At 40.2% G+C, this 26,485-nt stretch overlaps 1 protein-coding gene across 1 annotated transcript in view; it reads right to left on the reverse strand.

Annotated features, from left to right (window-relative positions):
• The window catches only part of astn2 (astrotactin 2), a 295,245-nt gene that overhangs the window by 21,959 nt on the left and 246,801 nt on the right, over window positions 1-26,485 (reverse strand). The window contains exons 23-24 of the mRNA XM_028602252.1: window positions 23,821-23,954; window positions 21,125-21,273 (exon numbers count right to left, since the gene is read on the reverse strand). Coding sequence (XP_028458053.1) covers window positions 21,125-21,273; window positions 23,821-23,954 — 283 coding nt within the window. The remainder of the gene's footprint in view (window positions 1-21,124; window positions 21,274-23,820; window positions 23,955-26,485) is intronic.

Here is a 26,485-nt window from a genome sequence, read left to right on the forward strand (position 1 = left end):
TTTTGCAAAAAGGGTGAGCTGACAATGTGCTTACAGTTGTGCAAATCTAGGCCAGCGTTTTGCTCCTTGAGTGTAAGGTTTTGCTAATTGTGGGAAAGTTTTAATTTTAGTGTGTAAGCAATTGTAAAAAACTGTAATACATCCATGTGCGCACGCCAGGAGCGGTTCACAGCCAAGGAGACCGACGTTTGCTATTGAGATTTCTTTTTGACAAAATGTAAATAAAGAAATTTCACAAAAACATACTTTCCGATGTTTTGGGCTCACTCTCACTGAATGACGAGGTTATGAATGCATGGTGATATTTTTGCAATGTAGTCTAACATTAGACCGAGATTACCTCACTATAGACAATGCAGCTCTTCTGTCTTTCCTCTCCCTGGGGCATTTGGGTCAAGTGGCATCGGAACATACAGTTCAACATCACATCTCCTTAAGTCCTCTAATATTTCCTCATTTATGTCATCAACACACCCATGATTCATGGAAATGTTGTGTAAAACAAGGTCATATTTTTCCTTGTAATTATGTATAGTTTGCAAAAATGGGAACTGCTGGGTCCGTGAGATGAGAGAAGCAAAGTGTAGGCACGGTGTGCACGCTCTACATTATGGCCAAGCACGTGCCCTTAAAATAGCATCTGAATAACGCGCCACTGACTTTAGACTAGGTTTATCCTGGTCAGTGGCGGAATTGTTTTCTGAAACTGCAAAATAGCACTAGGGAACGTTTGTGCCGGAACACACTTGCTCTTTTTGCTGAACCGCCCCTGGGAATGCAAGTTCATTCCCTAATTTACCGACGTGAGTCTGTGGAGGGAAAAGTCCGCTGTGCATATGGTGCAAAATAGGAATGATACATGCGTCAGTGTACAAAGTCAATTGCGCTAGTGGTCAAGAATCTAGGAACACAAAGTGCTTATGCCATTATAAAACGTGTGGATCATAGTATTTCTGTTGTAGTTAATTTACAACACTGTTCTTTATCAGTTTGAGTCCAAAACCAACTTGCCATGACAATATCCATGTTTACTAACAGAGTTGCAAAGATGTTATGTCTCCCACATGCATAAATACAGAGGAGCATCATGGGCTTAGCTTAGCTACATGAGACAAAGTGTCATAATTGGACATTGCATGTACAGTGTGAATGGACCACTTATGTCACTTACAGCACAAGGAAGTGCTTAAATAACTTTAATCTATCTGGAAGACTAAACAAAAGACAAATTCCTTCGGTCTGGTCTTCGGTGGCTCTCCAGTGGCTTACTGTATAATTATCAATTTAAGGACTCAGCAGGAGAACACAGAGTGTGTTTTAGTTCTTTTAACAATCATATACCCTTACCTAGCAAACTCTACCACACATTCCATGGGTCAAACCCTCTTTAAACAGAGCCATCTGAAAGCTATAAACTGTTATGCAATAACATAAATATCAAACCAGTACGCAGGCTTAGTAGGGGTACACAATGTACCATCATGTGCACACAGTAAAGGGACTCATGTAGTCCTTTTCTTTTTTTTAAGATTAGTTTTTGGGGCATTTTTAGGCCTTTATTGACAGGACAGCTGAAGAAATGAAAGGGGAGAGAGAGGGGGGAATGACATGCAGCAAAGGGCTGCAGGTCGGAGTCGAACCCAGGCCCGCTGCGTTGAGGAGTAAACCTCTATATATGGGCCCCCGCTCTACCAACTGAGCTATCGGAGCGCCCACGTAGTCCTTTTCTATGTGCAAATGTCAGTTTGCAAGAAGCAAATAGCTGTAAGTAAAGAGAACATAATACTGAAACATTCTAAACTAACATAAAAGAAAACAGGACAGTTGTTTTACAAGGAATTAGTTGCAAAGTGATCCTACATGAGAACACTGGCAGATGGTGATGGTCCCTTGAGAGTGGTGAAAGGCATGAATACTGTAAGCAAACATTATTATGAGAATTCATTTTTTTTTTCTCAAGACAAAGTGGTCAAACAGGAAGACAGAATATTTTTTGTCAGATCTTACAACTGCAGAACCTTGAGAAATTATTTCTCAATATTTGAACTAAACTATGTGTTAATCTTTTAAAACTGGGCTTGGAGCTTTGAACATATGGCAGTGGTCTCACTCTACATCTTCAAAGTGGAGAAAGAGGAAATTCCAGCAACACATGCTTTATAAAAACAGTTTATTAATCAGCAGCACATGTTCTTACAATCCCTTACAAAGAAAATACGCTAAAACTTATTACTAATAAATATTTGTATTTATCACTCACTCACCTCAAAACTTATACCTGAATTTGGCGAAGCCCTGGTTTACTTTAACATATTTCCTTTATTAACACCTTGACCCTCCTGCTTACTACAGTCTTACATTTGAGAGTAGAAAGAAGATACCTGCTTTCATTCAGTATCACACAAGAGGAGAGATGAGAAAGAGGGGTGGAGTGTGTATGCATCTGAGGGAGTAGATACTGGGGTGAGGAAATGACACAGGGTGATGAATATCATGTGGATTGTTCACACATGCAAAATGATGGTATGACTCAACTGCTAAACTGGAAGTGTTTTTACAAGCTGTTGGCACAGATGTATTGCTATGTCTGTGGAAGTTTGCTAATTTCTACTGAGGACCTTCAATCATCTACTGCCTCCAAGGTGGTAGCTTTTAAGTGCTGCGTACCAATCTAGAATTAGGTAATTATACTCAAAATGAAATCCATTAACTCTAGAATATGATATCAAAAACCACCCAGAAGCAGCATTAATGGTTCTACCCTTCTGAGGGGTTCCTCACGGGTAGGCCTGTGGTCCGTCAACATTTCTGTCAATACCGAAGCCAAAACAGCACACAGCTGGCAAAAATTAAGGCCCCCAAAATTCTATTACGGTAAAAGCCATTTCGCGTGTTCTCCAGCTTCCATGGCGATTTAAACCTCATGGTAAATGCCAGGTGACCTTTCTGGTAAGCAGAAAAAGGAACAAATAATAGCAAATCATGGGAACATGACAAGACCGGTTGACAGACAGCATACAGAAAGAACCGCTTTGATTCAAATACAAACAGGCCTCATAACTATGATGTAGTTGCCAACAAGTCAAGTCAAGTTTATTTGTATGGACCCAATATCATATACACTGTCTCCAAGGGCTATGCGGGCGCACAACAGCAACAGTCCCTGACCCAGACTCGCCCAAATTATCAAAGACGACAAGGAAAACCCCTCTCAATAAACCTGGCACATAACAAAACATAAGGGAAAGGGCAATAACAAAGAGTGAACAGAAAGTTTAACTATTGAAACACAAGAGTAGGATTATAAACTAACACACGCATACACAATGGACATGTATGTCACCTTGTTTGTCCTTTTGTGGCAGGGTGTGGAGACAGGTGTGTACATGGTGGCATTTTGTCTGATGTTGGAAGGAAGCCAGACTTGCTATACTGTTATCACCGACATTTAATTTCAATTTTGTCTCTGCATTCAGGCACAGTGTAACTGCCTCAGCCATTTGCTGTGTGTGTGTGTGTGTGTGTGTGTGTGTGTGTGTGTGTGTGTGTATAAATTCTTAGGGTCAGTGGGTTCACACATTAGGACTTTTTTCTGCTCAAAGAGGAAATGTGAGGGAATGTAGCTGAAGAAAAAACACTGTAGCAAGGCACTGTTCTTGCACCTTCTTAGATTTATAAATGATGTATGAATGTTATATACATTTCTGTACAGTAAGTGAATGCAGTAATGTAATTATTCTTTAATGTACGCATACATTATTGCTGTCAGTGCATTTCAAACAGGTAATGTGTTATTGTTTTTGTTACAATTTCCTATCCTTTTGCACAATTGTAAACTTTAGTTCATATTGTGAAAGATTTGCCACTAGATAATCAAAGGTTAAATCAATGTATTACAAAATGTTAGTTGGTTTTTATAAAATACACAGTATTTTAATGTATTTTGTGCATTACATTTGCATCATACCAGCAACAATGTATTAAATTTAATAAAAAAGGTTTAAAGTTTAATTTCACATTAGGTCTTGGAAGTAAATAATGAACAGAGGATGAACTGAATATATATATATATATATATATATATATATATATATATATATATATATATATATATATATATATATATATATATATAGAGGATGAACTGCATATATATAATATATATATATATATATATATATATATATATATATATATATATATATATATATTCAGTTCATCCTCTCCTTTTCAAATCACATTTCTGTTTGTCCTCTAACTACCCTCTTTCTCCCCCGTTTTACTTTATCTCTCTCTATCTCTCTCTCTATGTCAACCTATTATCAGTCCAGGCAATTGCACAGTGGACTCTTTTTAAACAAACTAAACACAAGCTTTATATTAACAAACAAATCACAAGCTTTATATTTCCTGTGGGCTGCCAAACCTGCTAGGGGCCTCTTCTGTTAAACTGTCAGCACTCAACCCTCCACTCCCCACAGCCTCGACCACGTCACCTTCCTCCCTTCCTCTCTCTCACACTCACACACACACACACACACACACACACACACACACACACACACACACACACACACACACACACACACACACACACACACACACACACACACACACACACACACACACACTCACACACACACACACACACACACACACACACACACACACATTAAAAAGGTACACACAAACTGTCACATGGAACCAAATGTCACATAATGCCACCTATGGCAGGAAATTCAAGGTAAAATAAAAAGTGTGGGCGGGGGGTTGCAATTGAGTTATGGGGATTTATGCCATCCAGCAGATATTTAGAGGTGGAACAAAGCACTGTGGGAAATAGATTTCTCCAAGCAGGTTGAGTTGCACATAATTGTCCAAGTTTTTCTAATCAGGCAGAAGGACATCCCTTTGGAAAACCCTGCTGAGGTACTGTGCTGGCGGAAAGATACATAATTCATTTATGAAAACTGTGTTTTTTTATGATTTAAGAGAGAAGTCTTAAATAGATTGGAATGGAATGATGTGCTCTTATTAGGTACATTTTGCATTGCTATTATATAGACATAAACTCAATTTGAACTGTCCTTGTGCCATCACAAAGTAAGTGTTGTGTAATAAGTATGTGTTGCAATTATCCTCTTGGTTGTTATATACATGAATTAATAAATATAAAAAATAAATAAATAAAACAACAGGAATGCAAACAGAATAAATTTAAGTCTTGAGACAAGATTTACAAGATCATACTGCTTTTGCACATATTGATGTCCTAATCATTGCTCAGAGCAATGGCTTGTTCTTCTTGACTGAAAGGTACAGCTGCATATCATCTGCATAACAACATAACAAGACAGTCTTCTACTTGTTATCTGATTCTGTAATCCAGAAACAGCATGTAAAAGACCAAGAGTCTATAGCCATGCTAGGGGCTTTGTGAAGCTATATGTCAGCACAATTATGCTTTGAGTTTAATGCTAAAATTGGAATGCTAACATGCTCACATTAACAATTCTAAAATGATGATGTTTAGGAGGTATAATTTACACCATATCTACCATTTCAGTCTAGCATGTTAGCATTCTAACATTCACTAATCAGCACTGAATACGATGTAGGGAATACGATTAGTTTTGCTGGTATTTGGTCATAAACCAAAGTATTAGGCAATTAAAAAATGTGTCATCAGTTAAGGATGCTAGATAAGAACCTAAAGGAACATCAAAGTTATTGTAAGTCATCTGGGTGGCAACATGAACATATGTACCTAATTCCATGGCAATCTATCAATTATTTGTCCAGACAAGTCTTTCAAAATCATCATTAATTATCATTAATTGTTTGAAAACAATGAATGTCTGTACAATGCAAAATGTTGTGCCATCCCATCTAGTAAATACTTCATGGGATTAGTGAACACTTTGACCTGCTGACTTTCATTAAGATGTATCCTCTGGGCGCCATGGATATTGGTACCAAACTGAACGGCAACCTATTACATAGTTGTTGAGGCATTTCACTAAAAACAAAAACGTCAACATCATGTTGGCAAAAAGAAAAGTCAGAGGATCAGTTTGAGAGAAATGTAAATAACTACAGTATATATAGAAAACATACAGTACATTACAATTACCCCTAGTGGGAATTAAAATTATAACCCTGGCCAGGTTATCAAGTAATGATGATCAAGTAACTGATTTTTTCCCAAATTGGCAACCACATGTAATTTTATTTGAACCAATGCCAATCACATTAACTAAGACATGCATTGTAAAGACACATTGTTGCTTTCCGAGAGTGAATAAACACTGCTTCTCGACACCTAGCCATTAAAAAAAGGTAAAGGTAAAGGTACTTTTATTGTCACATACACATACATGTAGCGAAATTCATTCTCTGCATTTAACCCATCCCTCAAGGGAGCAGTTAGCTGTATCTCTAAAACATTTACTGAATGTATAAACTGATGAGATGGTATGCTGTTGTTGAGCAGTAAGTAATATAATGGACAGTTCGATGGAACTCTTACATCTTGATAACGCCTTCATTTGCAAGAGTAATAAGAGTATTACGTCAGAGCCTTGCAGTTATCTGAAATTAATCAACTTCCCTCCAGCTCATAATAATTGAGTTTTCATCAAGGCCATGTTTTAATCAAAGACAAGAGGTGATAATTGAAGCTAATGTAACATATGGGTGTGAATAAAAATCCAGTAAAACAAATTCAGAAGATGTAATAGCAAAAACTGATTAATTCATTTTTGGATTATCCCGTGAGATGCAAACAAATTCCCGCACACTGTCTATCTTGCAAAAATACATTTGTTTGCGATGTTTCGGTGCTAGACCTTCATCAGGCAATTAGGACGAATTTGATATTTAATTTTGCTGTCATTCACGGTACTATTATATTTCTGCAGCTCTGTGGACTTATGATATTACAGGCATAGGGGCCAAATTATGTCATAGCTGAACAACAATAACCACAAATTGCAAATATTAATCATTTTTTGATTCTATTTGTCACATAATAAACAAACTGATCCCATTGATAGTCAAACTGAAAGTTGTATTGCATGATACAATGGCGTAATTTTTTAACAGCCCTATCTTACCGCTGCTAGTGTTGATATTTAGTGGCAACACGGTTGATGCCCTGTCTGTTCATCAGAACTTTGTGCCACACTGGTTCCAAGAACCTGAGAATGACGTGGTTTGACAATGGGCTAAATGACGTCCTGTTTGAAAACGGGCTGAATGATGTGCTATTTTATAATGGGCTGCCCCTGCCCTTTCTGCATAGCAAGAAATTGTCAGGTGGTTGGTCATGGACTAATGGCCTCCTGGGTCCATGTCTACCATTTTGATGTTGTGTGGTCTGTTTTTACTGCCCCTGGTTCCCTTTACTGTGGCTATGTCTCCCCCTGGGTCTGTACTTAGCACTAAGAATAGACCTGTGGGTGATGACAGGCTGTTGGCTTGTGTCTTACAGTGAGGCTGCACTGCATTGACTGGTTGGTGTGCACTGCCATCCTCCACCTGCTGTACCACAAGACTGGTGGGCTCTGATGGCTTCAGCTGGCTCTGTGGAGTGTGTAGGGTAAGCAATTGTTGCTTGTTGACTTTTAGCCAAAATTCAACAAAGATCAAGTCCAGACCACCATGAGTTATGCCAATGTTTCATAATAAACAAAGATCTCATCATTATCCTTATTACTGATGGAGACACAAGGCCTGGCCATATACTATGATGAATGAAAAGGAAGGCACTGAGGGCCTGCATCCTCATCTTGTCTTAATTACAATTCCAGCACAAATCCATCAATGTAAGTTAGAGGTTCCATGAACTCACATTAATTGTCCATGTCTGCATAAGGGACACAGATGGAGTGTAATTGTTACTGAGAGATAGAGAGACAAAAAAAATGAAATCAGGCAAGTCTAGACCTATGGTGAAGAGAGAGAGAGAGACTAAAAATGTGCGTGTGAAGAGGCAAAATAGGAAAGGAAGCAAAACGGGAAAGGGAATGCAGAAAGCCCTTGGCCCCCTGCCTGCAATCTGCAATCTGCTGATGGCGAGGCTCGTGACGAGGAGGTGCACAGCGTCCATTTTTAGCGATGAGGTCATCTTTAATTAACAAAACAAAGAGAGTCAGCTGTGTCACTCCAATCTGTTATCTGCACCCATGCTCAAGGACAACGTTTATCTCCATATAATTCAATCTCTTTGAATGAGGGCTTATCGACGCATTGGGGGGCATTCTTGTTCTCAACCAATAATGGAGCTGTTACATAAACAGAGGTGGGGGATACCGCTGATCACGGACGAAACAGGGGACATGATGAAAGTAGAAATGTATGTGACAGAAGAGGAGAGTAAAACAGAGGGAGATCCACATGTCATGTATCCCAATAAGCTTGCTGTGTGAGCTGGGAGGCAATTGGAACTAAAATAAGGGCAAAGATCAAATGGCTAATCTGAAGGTGAGGTGACATCATTGCTGTGTAACCCTCTGCTGCTGTCTGCATCCCTCTTCCACTCCTCTACATTGTGAGCTCTCTTTCCTCTCCTCTTTGACTTTTCTACCCATTCTTTTGCCGTGTCCTCTCATTTGTTCCAATTCTAGGAATTCTCCAGCTCTGCCCTGCACTAGGTTGTTCGCCCTGCCACAAAATCAGGTATCATAGAGCGGTGACGCAACGCAGACTCACAGGTTTTTAATTAGTGCTAAGTGTGTACATTTGTGTGAGAGTTGTGGGAAGCACAGTGCTACACTGATTAGCACATTCACAAAAAAGTGTTACCTCAGCAAAACTGTAGTGATTTAAGGACAAGCCGTGCAAATTGGCAGCTGACAAGACAATAGAGGGATTGTAAAAATGTAATGATGGATGGAACCCAGAAGCATTCTGAATTCAGCAATAAGTGGTATTTTTAGTGAAACCTTTTATTAGACAAATTTCATACAATTTTTGCCCCCTTTTATTTTTGTTTCTTCTTCCCAGTGAGATAGACAGAAAAGAGAGCTTACAGATATGGTATGACATTATAGTGTAGGTATGCCACTAATTAATCCCATACAGTCATATGGTGTTCATTCAGGCTTAAAGGGTATGTTTTAAACGTAAGGTTGATTACCTGGCTATATTATGTTTAGGTAACAAAGTAAGTTCCTTATTATTGGCCCGGTTACAAATGCCAAATCATCAGCTATCAGGCTCCTCTCCTGTGGAACCAGCTCCCAGTTCGGGAGGCAGACACCGTCACCACATTTAAGAGTAAACTTAAAACTCTCCTCTTTGATAAATCTTATAGTTAGGGAGTGAGGAATTGCAGCATTCGCCAGATCTTAAATATGCTGTTATAGTTTTAGACTGCCGGGGTACTTCCTTTGACACACTGAGCTTCTCTCTCTTCTCTCTTTCCATCTGTGTGCATCCATGTCCCAGAAACGCTTGTTACCAACTTAGCTCTGGGGAGCTTATTCCCCGGAGTCCTTATGTTCTCTTTGTGCCCAGCAGTTTTCCTTGGATTAGGGTGGCACCTAAATCATGTTTGCAGCGGTCGCCGTGGTCCTGCTCCGCGCCCTGCTATGCCATGTTACACCCTGCTACGCTCTGAACTGCCCTGCTACACCTGCTATGTCTTGCTATGCCCTGCTACACCCTGCTATGCCCTACAGTGCCCAGACCCTTCCTGCTATGCCCTGCAGTGCCCTGCTACACCCTGTAATGCCCTGCAGCGCCCTGCTATGCCATGAACTACTACAACTACTATTTCTAGTCATAGTTCCATTATCTTTATTGTGACTATTATTGCCACTGTTCATCACACCCCCAACCGGCAGCGTCAGACACCGCCTATCAAGTTTTCCTCACCACCCAAGGTTTCTCACGGAGTTTTTTCTTGCCACTGTCTAAATGCTTGCTCTTGGAGGAATTACTGGAATTGTTGGCTCTTTGTAAATTATAGTGTGGTCTAGACCTACTCTATCTGTAAAGTGTCTTGAGATAACTCTTATGATTTGATACTATTAAAATTGAATTGAAATTGAAATGAAAATATCCTCAGAGGGTTGTTTTTGTAATCTGATCACAGGTTAAAAGGACATGCTCTAAATGTCAATTCAGTATCATTTACACAATTTAGCTGCTAATCTCTTTTGCTATGTCGCTTATTTTTGTTATTGCAGGTATTGAAGCTACCTTAAGAGATTTTTTCACATTTGTCCATTTTAATGCTCTTATCAAATTTCTTAATATCATCCGTAATCCTCAATATCTTCTTTCATATCACAGCTGGTTGACCTATTGTTGTAGAGGAATGCTGAGCCCCACAATAATACATCAGCACTGCCTATCTAACTTGCTTCTCTGTGAATACTGTCTCTGCCTTGGTGTGCCATCTAGAGGCCTATGTGAGGCACAGTGATGTTGATCACTCATAACCATCATGAATGTGACTGAAATCAGAAGAGGATAAGAAGCTTGTAAAATAAACTTAACACGGGCCCTAAGGGTAGGAATCATTAGTCTGAAAGATTCATGATTTTCCTTATAGTGTTGGTCACTTGGTAGAATCATATTGGCAGGCAGACATACCACTTACAGTGTTTCATTTCACTTTTGCTCCATATCTTGCAACATGAGTAGTAAGGAGACAGGGAGGGAAAAAAGGTAAATATTTTGCTAAGAAATTCAAATGTCACCGATGATCTGGGTTTCCTTTAATTTTTGTTTTGTTTCACACAGCCAGTGCTCTCTAACAGGGTCTAGCCTAATTATTATCCTCTGAGAATTTGCCTGCCAATCAGGATGAGTTATCATGTTTGTAGAGTGTGTATGTCCATTAAATCTCGCCTTTGCATCTGCTTTTTTTCAAGCACTTGAATACACCCTGTTGAAACGATTAACTGCAATCCGGGATGAACTCATTCTCACCTACGCTTTATCTCAATGAGTCAGTGCCTCTCTTGCCTTCCTGACCTTGTAGGAATAGGTGATCACTCTCTGTCTGTCCCATCTGTACATCTGGCACTAGCCATGTTCAGACTTCTTCTATGCTAACCCACAGGACCTGGATCTTGGCAATAACAATGGTGTCTTCAATACCCTCATCCTCACTGTTAGTTTTTGTGACTAAGACAGGATGGATGATGTAAATAAGACAACCTCCAATGACGATGTGGCTGTTCTCGACTCCCTGCATCACTCGCGTCCTGCGCGCATGCCGACGTGCTATGTTGAGCACTCAGCCTCAGTGAGCTTACAGCAGATTTTTATCCGCTATGGCCACGGAGTTCTTGGGAACCCCCTAGCAGAGCAAATTGGCTTGTGATTGTATCTCCAAAATGGTATTTGTTAGCCTTTTCTGTTCAGTGAATCTCTGTGAAGACATGTTCGTATGGCTGCATCTTGGTCTATACAGTTCCACGTTCCTGGGCAGGGATCCCTTGGCACAAACTTCCCCAAACTACATTATGCCTTCACTGCACTCCCTCTCTCTTTATTCTTGGTTTTGTTTTGATCTATTCAGTGGACTGTTTGATGTCACAGTGTACCCACGTTCAACTTTGCTGAAAGGATGGGTCGATTGTTCTGAGCCGAGATGATCACAGCCTCTCAATGGTGTGTACCCCCCACCTTTATTAAGTACATTTTACATGTACAGTTTGTTGGTGTGTTCATGATTGCTGACCCTGTACAACTCAAGTCACAGTTGTGTGTGCCTGATTCCCTGTGGGTCCACTGCACTGACAAATGCACAATGTGTGTGGAACAATGCTTGATTCTCTTCAGAGACCAGAAGGAGTGGTTGGCAGCATCCCTGTGTTCTACAGGGTAAGGTTGAGTGTTGTTATCCTGATTTCCATTGTTAAGAATGAGTTGCCATAGTGATGCCATCTCTGTATGATGGCAGGGCTTCCCCCTATGTCGTCTGAGTGTATAGAGCTTCTAAGAGAATGCAGTTAGTAATGTATGTAGCCAAATATTTAAAGAAGAAATGGTTATGAATTGCATACATGGGACTACAAGTGAAACTTTATAAGTTGTCAACCTTGTGCTTCATGCTCAGCTTGGTCAGCATTTATTGTCTTGGCTAAAAAAAAAAAAACACTAAAATGTTATTTAGTTACCGTTTTGCTTAGAACCGTTTCAAGGCAGAACCTTCATTTATGTATCTTTCTGCAAATCAAACATCACATATTACTTCAATAATTCCAATGATTATTAATATTCCTTTAAAAAATATATATCCCTGGGTCTGCCATTAATGCTTGTGTGCAAGAGGTCAAGGGTCAGAACATAACACATTGAAAAAAGCAGTGCCTAACATTCTCAAGTTATTTAAGGAATCTATACACTTCCCAGCTTCTATGATATACAGCGGAACAGAATAGCAGCATTTGTGATGAGGAGGCGGGGACTTTCAGCAGTAGTACAGTTTAAGCGGTTGTCAGGACGTAACAAAGTTGACCAGGTACATTTTGGCTCACATTCCTGAAAAAGGAAGTCCTTATTATATGGAAATGGGAGGCATTCAAGGACAGAAGGGAGAAGTATGTGGAACTGATGTGTTATTTCCAGGTTTTTTCTTTCTTTGAGTACTAACAACCCTGGTGTATGTCAGAGTACTTATGTGAGGGCTCGAGAATAAGTTACCGATATACTGGAGCCTGTTGATGCACTGTATGTGTTAGTTTGGCACTGACAGCCATGGAAAACAACTCACTGAGCGGATTCTTTTTTAGTTTCAGGTGTTCCGGTCAGGTCAAGCTGTTCCTGGTTATTCCATTTTACCAAAAGGTATCTATTCAATTCAAAACATTAAGATAATTGAAATTGCAACCAGTTAAAAAAGGTAAAATGGTTCAGGTGTTTATCATAGGTGGTGAATATATCTCTCCCATGCTTTAAAACCACACATATCTGGGTCCAGACTTGGGCTGCTAGTAGAACATCATGTCATAAGCGACAAGAAACTGTACATGAACTAGGGGCTCGGCTGATCTTCTTGCACATCAAAGCAGCAAGGCTATCCTACAGTCACTGTTGACCTCAGAGGCAAGATTTGTGAGGGACCAGGGAGAAGTCTTCAAGAAAAGATTGCTTTTTTTCTAAACAGCATTGATAAGTGGGGTGATACAAAGGGACAGGAGACTGATAGTTTGTACAGATGTGAGAGAACCGGGGTAATGCTACAAAACGACCTGATCTCTCTAAAGCCTTGCTGATACAAAAAAGAGGGACAAAGACAATTTAAGAGAGAAGGAATGCTGAGAGATGTCAACAAAAGATGTAAAAAGTGAAAAATGTAACCTAGTGGTCCCTGGTTTCAGGGGCCATGTGAAGGATGTTGGAAACGTTCCAGGAAGCAATGCTGGTGGAAAAAAAAAAGAGGATGAGATCTTGACACGTTAACCTCTTCTTAATTATCTAAATTTATTTTGCTCCTTGCTTTCACTTTCAGGTCATTATTTAGACACAAGTTGAAGTCAACCTGTCCTGGCCTATGTGTGCATAATGTCCTTTTCGGCTTACAGCCAAATATGATTGTGATGTAATGAATGATGATGCATTTGTGATACAAGCCAAAGTACAATGAGCAAGCAATTGACAAATTGCAAGGAGATGCCTAGGCAGCATTAGAAACAGTCAGTGAACAAACATGATTGATCCACACACCATTCACTATAATGATGGAGAGGTTATAACTTAAGAAGGCAGCTCCAAAAAACACACTCAAACTTCTACATAACTTCTCCACTCAGCACTGATGCCTACTGAATGAAAATGTGCAGCTCCATGTTATGAGCAAAGGCACAATATCATTTCTATAATTTACATAAAGCAAGAGGGAGTCACATTAGCAACATTTATGGATATTAGCTTAGAAGAAGCTACCATTCACTGATGATTTTCAAGGACCCTATGATTGCATCCATTCATGCAGGAAGCTGGTACGGATGAAAAACCCGAGCCAAAAGGTTGGCATATTACGTCATTTGAATCTGCTTATTAACATGGATAAAACTCTCACCCAGCTTGTGAAAATGCTCACTGCATTCCAAAACAGATACAACTCATATGCAGTGATAACTGGAAATGACAATGGGGGATTTGGAGGTTTTAAAAAACAATGTATGGCCACAGTGGTGATGACATTTGTGAATGAACCTTATGCTGCTGATGTTGTAGGGAGTTTTAAGGTCTCAAGTTATCAAATGAATAAGCAAAGATACATTCCCATACTGTATACAACCATTAACACATGTGGTATATCTTTATATTCTTATTTGGCTAAACTTGGGCATTTTGATGCCACTAAACTAGAAGTTTTGATTACATACGCATCATTAATAGAAGAAAACAAGAACAACCCAAGGTTTCTTTTCAGCACTGTAGCCAGGCTGACAGATAGTCACAGCTCTACTGAGCCATCTATTCCTCTAGCTCTGAGTAGTGATGACTTTCAACGCAGGACTGCTAGAAAGAACGACTAGACCTGACATATACTTAGACTGTTTTTATCCTATAGACCTTCAACAACTAATGGTAAAGGTATCTTCAGCAAAGCCATCTACCTGTCTCTTAGACCCCATCGCAACGAGGCTACTCAAAGAAGCATTACCCGTGGTTAACACCTCTCTACTAGATATGATCAATATGTCTCTATTAACAGGTCATGTACCGCAGTCATTTAAAGTGAGTGATAAAACCTCTTCTGAAAAAAACCCACCCTCGATCCTGAGGTCTTAGCAAACTATAGACCTATTTCTAACTTTCCCTTTCTCTCCAAGATCCTTGAGAAAGTAGTTGCTAATCAGTTATGTGATTTTCTCCATAGCAACAGCTTATTTGAAGACTTTCAATCAGGATTTAGAAAGAATCATAGCACAGAGACAGCACTGGTGAAAATTAGTAACGATGTTCTAACTGCTGCAGACAAAGGACTTTTCTCCATACTTGTTTTACTAGATCTTAGTAGTGCTTTTGACACTATTGACCATACAATCCTGTTACAGACATTAGAACACTTAGTCGGAATTAAAGGAATTGCAATAAGCTGGTTTAAGTCTTATTTCTCTGATCGATCTCAATTTGTTAATGTTAATGATAAATCCTCTAAGTACGCGAAAGTTAAACATGGCGTTCCACAAGGCTCAGTGCTTGGACCAATTTTATTCTCCTTATATATGCTTCCTCTTGGTAATATCATTAGGAAACACTCAATTAACTATCACTGCTATGCGGATGACACCCAATTATACTTATCAATCAAACCAAACGAAACAAGTCAGTTAGCTAAACTTCAAGCATGTATTAAAGATATAAAATCCTGGATGACCTATAATTTTCTGATGTTAAACTGTAACAAAACTGAAGTTATTGTGCTGGGCCCTAAACACCTCTGAACTTCATTATCTAAAGATATAGCTACTCTGGATGGTGTTGTCCTGGCCTCCAGCACTACTGTCAGAAATCTAGGAGTTATTTTTGATCAGGATATATCCTTTAACGCCCATCTAAAACTATCATTGAGAACAGCCTTTTTTCATCTTCGTAACATTGCCAAAATTAGGAATATCCTGTCTCAAAACAATGCTGAAAAACTAGTCCATGCATTCGTTACTTCCAGGCTGGACTATTGTAATTCCATACTGTCAGGTTGCTCAAATAAGTCCCTTAAGACTTTCCAGCTGATCCAGAATGCTGCAGCACGTGTTCTGACGAGAACTAAGAAAAGAGATCATATTTCTCCTGTTTTAGCTACTCTGCATTGGCTTCCTGTGAAATTCAGGATTGACTTTAAAGTCCTTCTCCTGACCTACAAAGCCCTAAATGGTCAAGCACCATCCTATCTAGAACAGCTCCTAGTACCTTATTGTCCTACTAGAGCACTGCGCTCCCAGAATGCAGAGTTACTGGTGGTTCCTAGAGTCTCTAAAAGTAGACTGGGAGCCAGAGCCTTCAGCTAACAGGCTCCTTTCCTGTGGAACCAGCTCCTAGTCTGGGTTAGGGGGGCAGACACCGTCACCTCATTTAAGAATAAACTGAAATGATTAAGCTTATAGTTAAGAAGTGAGGAGTTGCAGCGTCCGCCTAACCCGGCCCACCTGCTTCTCTTCGTAGTCATCAGATTTATTGATGATATATTCAATAATAAAGTGAGAGTAGAGGGAGGCGGGCCAGTACAGCCTCTCATCAATGTTTTCATTTGTTTCCTTTTGTATGCATCCTGTCCCAGAACTGCTTGTTACTAACCTAGCTCTGGGGAGTTTACTCCCCGGAGTCCTTATGTTTCTTCTTCGCAGAGCAAGGCTCTGCGATTCCCTTCAAACGCCCGGCCGCGTCCTGCTGCGTCTGCTGCACCCACCAGTGCTCTGCAGCGCCACGTTTCATCCCGCAATGTCCAGCTGTGACATGAACTACAACGACTACCTTCAAAGTCACTGTTCCACTATCTTTAATGCGACTATTATCGCCATCACACCCCCAACCGGCCCCATCAGACACCGCCTACCAAGAGTCTGGGTCTGCCGAGGTTTCTTCTTAAAAGGGAGTTTTTCCTCGCCACTGTCGCAATAGCCACTGCTAATGCTTGCTCTTGAAGGAATTACTGTAATTATTGGGGCTTTGTAAATTATAGAGTGTGGTCTAGACCTACTCTATCTGTAAAGTGTCTCGAGATAACTCTGTTATGATTTGATACTATAAATAAAATTGAATTGAATATGTGCACATACCCCAATAAAAAATATGCAGACACAACTTTAATTGATAACACATTCCCCATTGAAGTTGACCTGTAATCCATTTTTAATAAGACTGCTTGATTAGCCCTGAAACAAAACAAGGCAGTATAAAAGCAGGTAGCACAGAGTGTTCTCCCAGTTAGATGAATTAGAAGAAAAAAAACAAGACCGATTTATTCTCATTGTCAAATGACCTTGACAATATCTATCTCAGGAGGGATACAGTATCATCTCCTATCCTAGTCTAGACAGCTCTGACATCGAAACATGGCTTTCAGAACCTAGTGAGAGCTGCATCCAAGTATGTGCATCTCCACACTCACTCTCTGTCTGCCATCTGTATGAGTGTACACGTCTGAATGTGTGCACTCTGTGTGTGTGACTCATGCTCAGCATGGCTGAGTGTCTGTGTGTGGCTGTCTGTTTATCTTTCCTCTCTCTCAGACACCAGCCAGAAGCAGTGTTTCAACTAGGCAATAGATGTGAATGCAGCCTCAGCTTCTTTGGATGTCGGCGTGGCAGAATCCCATCCCGTGGATGCAGGTGCCCTTACTACTTATGGTATCGCTGATGGTCAAAGTCCCATCTCTCCATCACACCATGTTCATGATCTGTGTCTCATCTGCCTTCTGATTTCAGTGGCAATGTCCACTTTCTTTTGTACTTTTTTGGCCCACAACATATTACAGCCAAGGCATCTCTTTTTAACCTGGCCTGCCCAAATATTTTCCTTTTTTAAATAAAATTTAAATATTTACTCAGCTTTTTTTGCTAATTTTATATTTTCCTCTTTCATTCTAGGCTAGACTACTGAATGCTCCAGATTGAGCTCTGAAAGGAAATAAAAATGTTGTTTGTAGTGTATTCAAAACGTACTACTGTGATTAGCTGTGAGCACTGCTGGCACTGCTCAATCTTGTCTGACATCCAACTGGGGTAGTTCATGAGTTGTTAAAATGGTGCAATTCGATCACATAAAAATGTCTTGTTTTCCATAATATTCTCTCTTTAAAATCTAATCTGAACACCTTACACTGCTCTGTATTGCCAAATATCAGCCCCGACTAAGCTATGGATCAGGGTTTTTCCCTATGATTGCCTAGATTGTCAAATACAGTTTACTGTAAATCAGCCGAATAATCCTTTAGTGTGTACCTACCCTTAGATGTTGGAGAAGAAGGCTTGACTGCAAGCTCACTGCTTCAAATCATCACACAGTCTTGGAAAATATAAACAGGGAAAATGAAGGAGAAACACAAAAACCACCAAGATGCCCTCAGGCAAAGTATTTATCCCCAAACTGCTCCATAAGAGCTCCTCAGTGGCCAATGATTATAAGACTTGTTTCACTGGCAGCTTTAACATTCAGGGGAATGTGAGTGTGTGTGTGTGTGTGTGTGAAAGTCAAGAAGAGCACTGCTGAGAAAAAAGCATCAAGGAATGACTGAGTTTAAGAGCATTAGATGAGTTTGTTACTTTGTATCCACAAGGTGAGCAGGGCTAAACTGGACTTCTTATTTATCTCAGTTTAGGATTTTATTATACAGACTTCTATTTTCCTTGTAAGTGCCTTAAAGATGGTCCTTAAATGAAAAGCCAGCAGTGGATGCAGGGAGTACAAATCATAATAATTTCAAAATAAGTCAGAGTAAGTGTGAGAAAATGACATTATGGCCTTTATTTGCTGAGCCCAGAGAACAAAATTTCATCATTTTGAGAGGCCCCTATTATTTCATAAATTGATCCCTGCAATACCTTCCAAGTTTGTATCAGTAATCTTTTCCCCCCTTTTTGGAGAACAATGAGGGTTTTGAGTAGCTGCAGTTTTCAGTATTCACATTGGAAGTGGGAGCTATCCATATGTGTATGCCTAAACAGTTCATAATACATGATGTTTCCACTGAAGAAGAACCTATACTCTGCCAGAGTTCAGGGTCGGCGATTGCTATAGGCGACCTAGGCGATTGCCTAGGGCGTCAAAAGTGTTGGGGGCGCCGTGTCGCCCTTAGATCTACTTACCATTAATAATAGAATTATGAATGACAAGCGTCATAAAACGTGTTTATTTAACATGATCATCCTAGGGCGCCCCCTCAGCCACACGTTTACTTGTCAACCTTTCAGCCACTTTTCCAGTCTCTGGGTCAGACTCAAACACACGGAGCTCTGAAGCAGACCTGTGCGTCGCTTAGTGTCCACTCTTACAGCGGCACAGACACGGAGCTGCTGCAGCGCGCCTTCCGTGTTTATAATGGACGCGCTCTGCTTTGGGCATGCTAATGTGCCCTATTTCTGCGTAGTTTTGAGTTTCCACCTCCGATGTAGAGCAGCGACTTCCCTAAACTATCTCATTCAGAGACCACAGACCCAAACAGGTCTCTGTGTCTGTCAGGAGGTCTGACATCTACCGTCTCAGCAGAGCAATCACATAATGCACAGCAGACTATGGTGCAGGTGAATTATTTTCTGAAAAATAGTGACTTTATTCTTGTAAAAGCCTATTGCATTATCACTTTATTTTTCTCACAATATCACAACTCCTCCAAATCTCAGAGAACACAGATGAGATATAGCCTACTGTATTTTGAATGTGCACAAAGTTTTGAACATGAGCAGAAATCTTGCTCAAACACATCTGAAATATTACAGTCCAGGGGTTTATTAATTCATTAAAATTAATTAATGTATCATTCAGGTGAATCATTTTAATACGCACATTTAAGGAGGTTACTTCCTCAACAAAAGAAGCAAGAGTGGGAAGAGTAAATGATGCCTAGGCTACATGTGTGCTGACTCAGATATAATTAGAAACATCGATCCAAAGGAGAATAAATAGATGAAAGCAATACAGAATGCCTGAGAGCCTTACTGCAAAATATTCCATTATGTTTTTATATTTGGATTGTAATCTATGTTTCCCTTTAGATAAATATATTTCCAGCATAAATTGATTCAGAAAAAGGTAAAAAATAAATAAATAAATGCATATATATTCACCACAATGCAGGAAATGAAGTACTTAATGCTCAAAATTTTCAGGGGGAGGACCCCCAGACCCCCCATCATAAGTTACCATGCACACAAATCTGGAAATAAAAAACTGGCCTTTGGGTTGCCAGACCAGTTATGATTATACCTAAATAAACTAAAATAAACATACATTGCTACTCTATCGCTGACACAGCGCTGTGGAGATCTGGCAATGTGAGACGGGCGCAAAACTCAATCTCGCCTAGGGCAACCAAAGGGCTAGAACCGGCCCTGCCAGAGTCTCCTGCAAATTAACATAATCTACTCCTCTCTAAGAGCGTCATAAACACACACATATCAATGCACTCAACTAAGTTAGATATATGCTAGATCTTCCAATCTGTATCATACTGTCTGTTACATGATTTATAGTGGTGACTGGCACATAGCAGAGTGAGTCACCCACACCATCTGCCCTTGCCTACCTCACCTCTGCCAGCAGCATGCTTGTGTCTAGCTGTCTGTACCCTCTCCTCGCTTGCTGGTGCCTACGCTTCATCAGCACTCCTCCCAGGGGTGATGGATGGCCTGTCCATAGTTCCCAATGACTAAAACCGGCTTCTTCCAGACCACCTCGTTTCTCCAATATTATTAAATTCCTTCCTATCACCCTTCCTCTGACTCACCCCAGCCCCTCGTCACAACCATGACCACTTCTCTAGCCCTACGGCACAATGGTCAGCACCATTTATGGCACTTGATAAATTGCCCTACGTCATCTTATCATATCTTCAGTCTAAGCCCTTCCTTCTGTTCTGTATCCAGACCAAAACTTTAACCTCATTCCCTTAAATTGTAACTTCAACTCCTTCTATCAACTCATCAAATATCTTAGTTATCAACCCCTGTAATTTTGTGCTTGATTTAAACATTGTGAATGATGTAATTTTCTTTCTATTTGCAGTTAAAACATGCTGTGAAACTTTCCCTAATTCAGCTAGTCACAAGGCTATCACAGGACAAACAGACAATATATTGTAAAGCCTCTAATCCACCTAATTGCAACATCTGTGGACAGTGGAGGGAAACCCATATGTGGTGCTAACCGCTGTCACCCAAAAGAGCTAATGAAACAACCAAAATGATAAACATACAGAAATGATTCTCTTTCTCAGTACTTGTATTTTTGTGTGTAACTATTTGTATGTTTTTATAAATGTGAGTGTGCATTTTCGTGGCATGAAGGAGGAAGTTCCAAACACAAAAAAAAAAGACGTCTTTATAAAACTGTCTGATGATTAACAAGCCAACAGACAAGCTCACTTCATATCATAGTATTCAGATATATACAGATACAAAAAGTACTCAGGCTCAGGCTTGTTGGTGAGTTTTTTTACCTGTGTAGACCTCGGCCTCCGAAGGATCCTCCACTCGTTTATGCTGGATGATGTAGTCGGAAACTTTGCAGCCAATCAGAGGCTCCACATCCATCCACTCCAGGGCCACCATTGTGCTTGAGGGCTCCAGGTAAGGGGCTAGGCGCAAACTGATGCATGCAACATAGAGAGCACAAGGTTTAACACATGGAAATAAAATAAATATCAACAATGAGATCAAAAGGTTACCACAAATGTTTGTTGCCCTCATTTGGAATTTTAAATTAAACTGTGTGTGCAAAATATGGCCCTAAACCCATGGATAAGTAGGAATCCCATGTGGTCATTGTTATGTTAAAGTAGAGACTGTCACACATCTACATATACAGTATCTCACTGGACAACAGGATGGCAAACAGCAGCTTTGAACAAAACAGCATTCCGATGCCACCTGTTCTCCAGAAGTGTTCCCTGTGCAGTTTTTCCTCGTAAATCCTTCAAAAGAGATAAAAGACCAATATTACCATTTTGCCCTGCAGCTGTGTCTTTGACAATGGCTGAGAGAGGTAGGTTATCCCTCTTTCATAAAAAGCATGCCAATCGGTTTTATCCTCACAGACAATAATAAGTACTGCAGGTTTTTACTGGCCTTAGACTCCAGCTAGCCAGAGTTGGAGATTTGGCTGCTGTAGCAACTCTTCACTGATTCTCTCGTGCCAGCAAGCATGGGCCCAGGGAAAGCCTGACCAAAACTCAGGTTGTGGCACCAATCCCGTCCTCTCCAATTCCACAACCACATTCCACAAACAAAACAATACCAAAACCACCATAAAAGCATTTCAAACTACTTGTGCAATACTTGTGCAACATATTTTTGGTAAATAATTGCTAAAGGGTTAAAGGGTAACTACCGTTTTTTTCAACCTGGACATTATTTTCCTATGTCTTTGTGTCTAAGTGACTGATGGGAATAACAGTCCTTGAAACTGGTCCAGTATTAAGAGAGATTGCTGCAGTCGGCAGCAGTGAAACAAGCTACAATGTAAGTTAAAAGGGCAATTGTCTAGCTTGTATTTACCTTCACAAAAGTGCTCGGATTAATTAATTATTAAGTGTCTGACAACATTATGGAAAGGATCCCTTCAGAGATAGACCTTTAAAACCTATTTGAGACCTTTCTGTTTAACCAGAAACAGCTCTGAAGTTGCTAGCGCTAAACCCACCGGACTCCACCTAAAAAAGCAATATTTTTAGCGTGTATAGAGCCAACATATATTCACATGTGAATTTGTTAAATATGTGTTTATTTCAACCAAAACTAGAGTTGTGATGGTTGGAAAAGCAGAAAGATAACCCAAAACGACTTTTCATAGTTTTATTTTGTTTCTCTCGACTGTATGTCGAAGTGTATTTTATGATGCTAAAATTACTGTTTATTTACATGGAAATGTTGTGTTCACTAAACCCACCGAACGCAATTTTGCGGATGATTTTATGTTTAAAAAAAAGGATATTACTCTTTAACAGAAAGGTCGACCTCCTTAGAAATCCTTTCCATAATTTTGTCAGAATATTAATCTGAGCCTGTCAGTGGCAAAACAATCACTTTTCTGAAGGTAAATGTACAAGATGGACAATTAACCTATTAACTTACATTGTTTCGCCGCTGCCAACTCCAGGTTGAAAAAAACGGTAGTTAACCTTTAAGACCAATCTCTGCACAAGGTTTTTGGATTTTGTGGAGTTTTTTTTATGATATTACATATTATTTATCAGCATATGGAGTTTGCCCAATTTTTGTAGAATTGTATGTATTGTAACACTGTGTCTTCAAGTCAACAGTAACAGTGTTGGACTGGGAGGCAATTTTGACGTGGTGGCCACAGTTGGAATTGAGAAATAGCCTCATGCACACTAGCCCACAAATATTTTTTCCCTTGCACAATCATTACAAAATAAACTGTAAAATGAGGAATAGATTTTTTTTTCACAAACACCCCAAAATGAGTATGAGTATAATGAGTATATAATAGTAAATAATTTTTATTCCATTTATATTCATTAAATGTATTATATCCAGTCTGTATGTTAGAGTTTGTCTAATTGATAGGTAACACCTGTCCAATTGACAATTCCACTGAAATCTAACCATGTTGTTAGTACTATTATTTGTGTTAATGTCCCTTTGTTGTACTATCATCTTTAGTGTTGTTTAAATGTGGACAAAGGTAGAGATTTAAATTTAATTGGTCCAAAATCAAAACATTTGAAAAATTGGCTTAGATTGGCTTGCATCTCTGCCATCAAATTTGTTACAGCAATAAGGTTGTGCCTCATTCACTCTGGAATATAATATACTAATAGGCATATTTTATTTTCATTCTGTAATTAAATTATTTTATTGTAGCCTTATCATCTGAATTCTTGCCCTTTCAACTTCCTGTTTCTCTTTAAAAGTTCTAGCTGGGGTGGATGACTCAAGAGTCTTATAAGGACACCTTGAATGAAAGCATGCTCTGTTCAGAGGGGTGTAAGGGCTGACTGACAGCTATTAGAACTTGGGACTGTGCTTGTGTCTACAATTTTCTCAAGTATACCAGGAGTCAGTGGAGACAGGTATGTGTGTGCATGCCCATGTGCTTTTTGAGTGTGCCTGCGATGCATCGGTGCATCTTGTGCAAGAATTCCTAGGTGTCACGGTGTCACCTCACACTTACATTGGCTGCCTGAGGGGACTGCAGTTAGGCAGGCCATCTTTGCTGAAGGCACTCAGGTCACAGCGACACCAGTTATCAATGACATCGCCCTTTCCAGCACACCAGTATGAGCTCATTGTAGCACTCTTGAAGGCCTGTAAAGGGCAACAGGTGAAAGAAATGCAATTATCTCTCAGAACATGCGCTCCCAGTCCATCTATGCTTACCCCACCCCCACCCATGACCACCTTCTTCACCAGTGCTCTCCATATCTCAGCACACACACCTCCTTGTACTTCTGTCCATATGACGACTCCCCATTGACTAAATTCATTTTCTTCCCTTCATCCCTTAAAATTAACCATCAACACTAATGTATCAAACCTCGACCTTACCATGATGGAGGGATGAGGACTGTCCAGAATGTCCTATCTCTGAATATCTAGAACTTCAAAACAGGTCTAACAAAGATAGAAGTACAGGTGCACACGCACACACCCACACACATATACACAGAGTGACCTTTTCATACCACCGTTCCAATTACCGGAAGGCAGGAACATCTCACTAACATTGACAAGCTTACACTGTGATATCATAGATGTACTGAGACTTTTATGACGGAGGTGTGAAAGCTGTGACACTCCCCACCTCCTCCATTCTATGTGATGTTTGTGTGTGGTTCTGTCTGTGTCGATGTCAGCCTGTCTGTGAAGGAGATAGGGTAGAGGGATGGGAGGAGCGGAGGTGAGGGGTTGCTAGGAGATGACATCATCTCCTAACATCTCCTTGTGCTGCTTCATTAACGGGTGAAAGAAAAATCTAAGGCAGAAGCTCGGTCATCCTCTAAAAGGCAGCAAAATGCCAATATAACCGTCAAAGCAATAAAGTATAATGTCAGGGCTTTCCCTAAAGCCACAGGCATGATAGAGAGTGAGTTCAAGGGAGTTCGCAAGCACTGTGGCTCCCCCTGTCACACTATGGATCAATGGAGCACTCAGTTATTTATGGGCTCTAACTGCTTGGCAGTGCTGCCTCATTCAGACTTTGGAGATGTGCTTGATCATGGTCACACAAATAGGACACATGCAGAAACATTATCACTGGGTACCAGGCATCAAAAAAAAAGCGGAGAGAAGCCACTCCTTTGTTCTAATACGCCATGGCATTTACTTATCCGAAAGCAAAAGGAACTGATGAGACCACACACATCTTAATGTCCATCTTTGTACACGTGGGAACATGCATAACATGCATATATACACAGACAGAGTGAAGTGCATCTGCAGTGTGTTGATTAATGGGAGTGACATTTGAGATGACTTTGGGCATAGTCCTGACCAGAAAGGAAGACTGCTTGGCCACAAAAGAGTCAGGGTATGCACTCAGAAGCTGATGTTAGCATTTCCACAACACAGCATTGTTAGCTGTAAAGGAGGCTCAACAGTCTTTCATGGGAACTGACTTCTTCCAATACCACTTGCTTTCATTCATGGCATAGGATCTTGAGAGTGAAAGTGACCTAAATGAGCAGCAGAGTAAGAAAGAGTGGGGGAAAAAAGAGGCTGGAGAAACCAGAGGAAATAAACAGAAAAGAGTAACAAGGGTGTGAAAAAAGGAGACTCCCAAATCTCAAAGCTTGTGGGACAGGATCAGGATCCTTCAGCAGTGAAGGCATTCCCATTTTTTATCCTCCAATACAAGCCCCTCTAAATGAGCGTGCTGAATGAGCAATTATTATAGGGGGTAGGAAAGCACTCTAATCAATGGCCATATAATAACCCCCTGGAAAACCAAAAAGGGGAAAAAGGTAATTACATTTCTCCCCCCCTTGCCTGAACCCATGTGGCTAACTGCTGCCAGAAAACAACAGCAGCAGGGGTCTTGCCACCTCATGTCAATAGGAAGCAGGCCACAGAAAAAGGCAACAAGAAAAACATGGACTCAAGGTCTAAGCACGCACACAGACTAGACAAATATGAGAAAGGAGAAATAACCTCCGCTGCTAGGGGCAAAAGAGAGAAAGACCACAGGACCGCCATGCGTTTACCACCACCAGATTCCTAGAAAAACCCCATATGTGTCTGCACGCTTGATTGCATGGCTGCACATGTGAAAAATAGACAAAGTGATTACCGGCATGTTTATGTTTGAAGAGTAATGCAAGCCAGTCTCCACTGGGTAAACAGGGAATCTAATTGTGGTTTAGAGAATACGGTGGGGGGTTGGGTGGGGGGCACAGGAGGTAAAGCAGAGATGAGGATTTAGAGAAAAGCAAGAAAAAGTGATAATATGTCAAGTGGGTGGCTGTGAAGACAGCAATATGTCCGGCTGGTGCAATTAAAAAAACAGACAGATTGAGAGGCTCAGGAAAGAGTACTTCTGTGTTCAATGCAGAGATAAGTCATAGCTAGGATACCCTATACTGTATGGATTAACCACAGATCATGCATTTCCCAGAACACTATAGATCCATATACATTCTGTGATGGCCAGATAGAGCTAAGAAACAAACCTTATCCATTATGCTTTATATTATAAAAGTGTTTTTACAAAGATTGTCCTATCTGAGCATTGACTGTAACAGTGTAAGGCAGTTTTTGTGTGGCCATGACAGATTTGCTTTCAGGAACTGGCGATACCGCTATGGTTACAATAACACATGTTTCCACCGTTTCACAAATAT

Source organism: Perca flavescens, chromosome 16 (genome assembly GCF_004354835.1).
Source record: "Perca flavescens isolate YP-PL-M2 chromosome 16, PFLA_1.0, whole genome shotgun sequence".
Taxonomy (NCBI): Eukaryota; Metazoa; Chordata; class Actinopteri; order Perciformes; family Percidae; genus Perca; species Perca flavescens.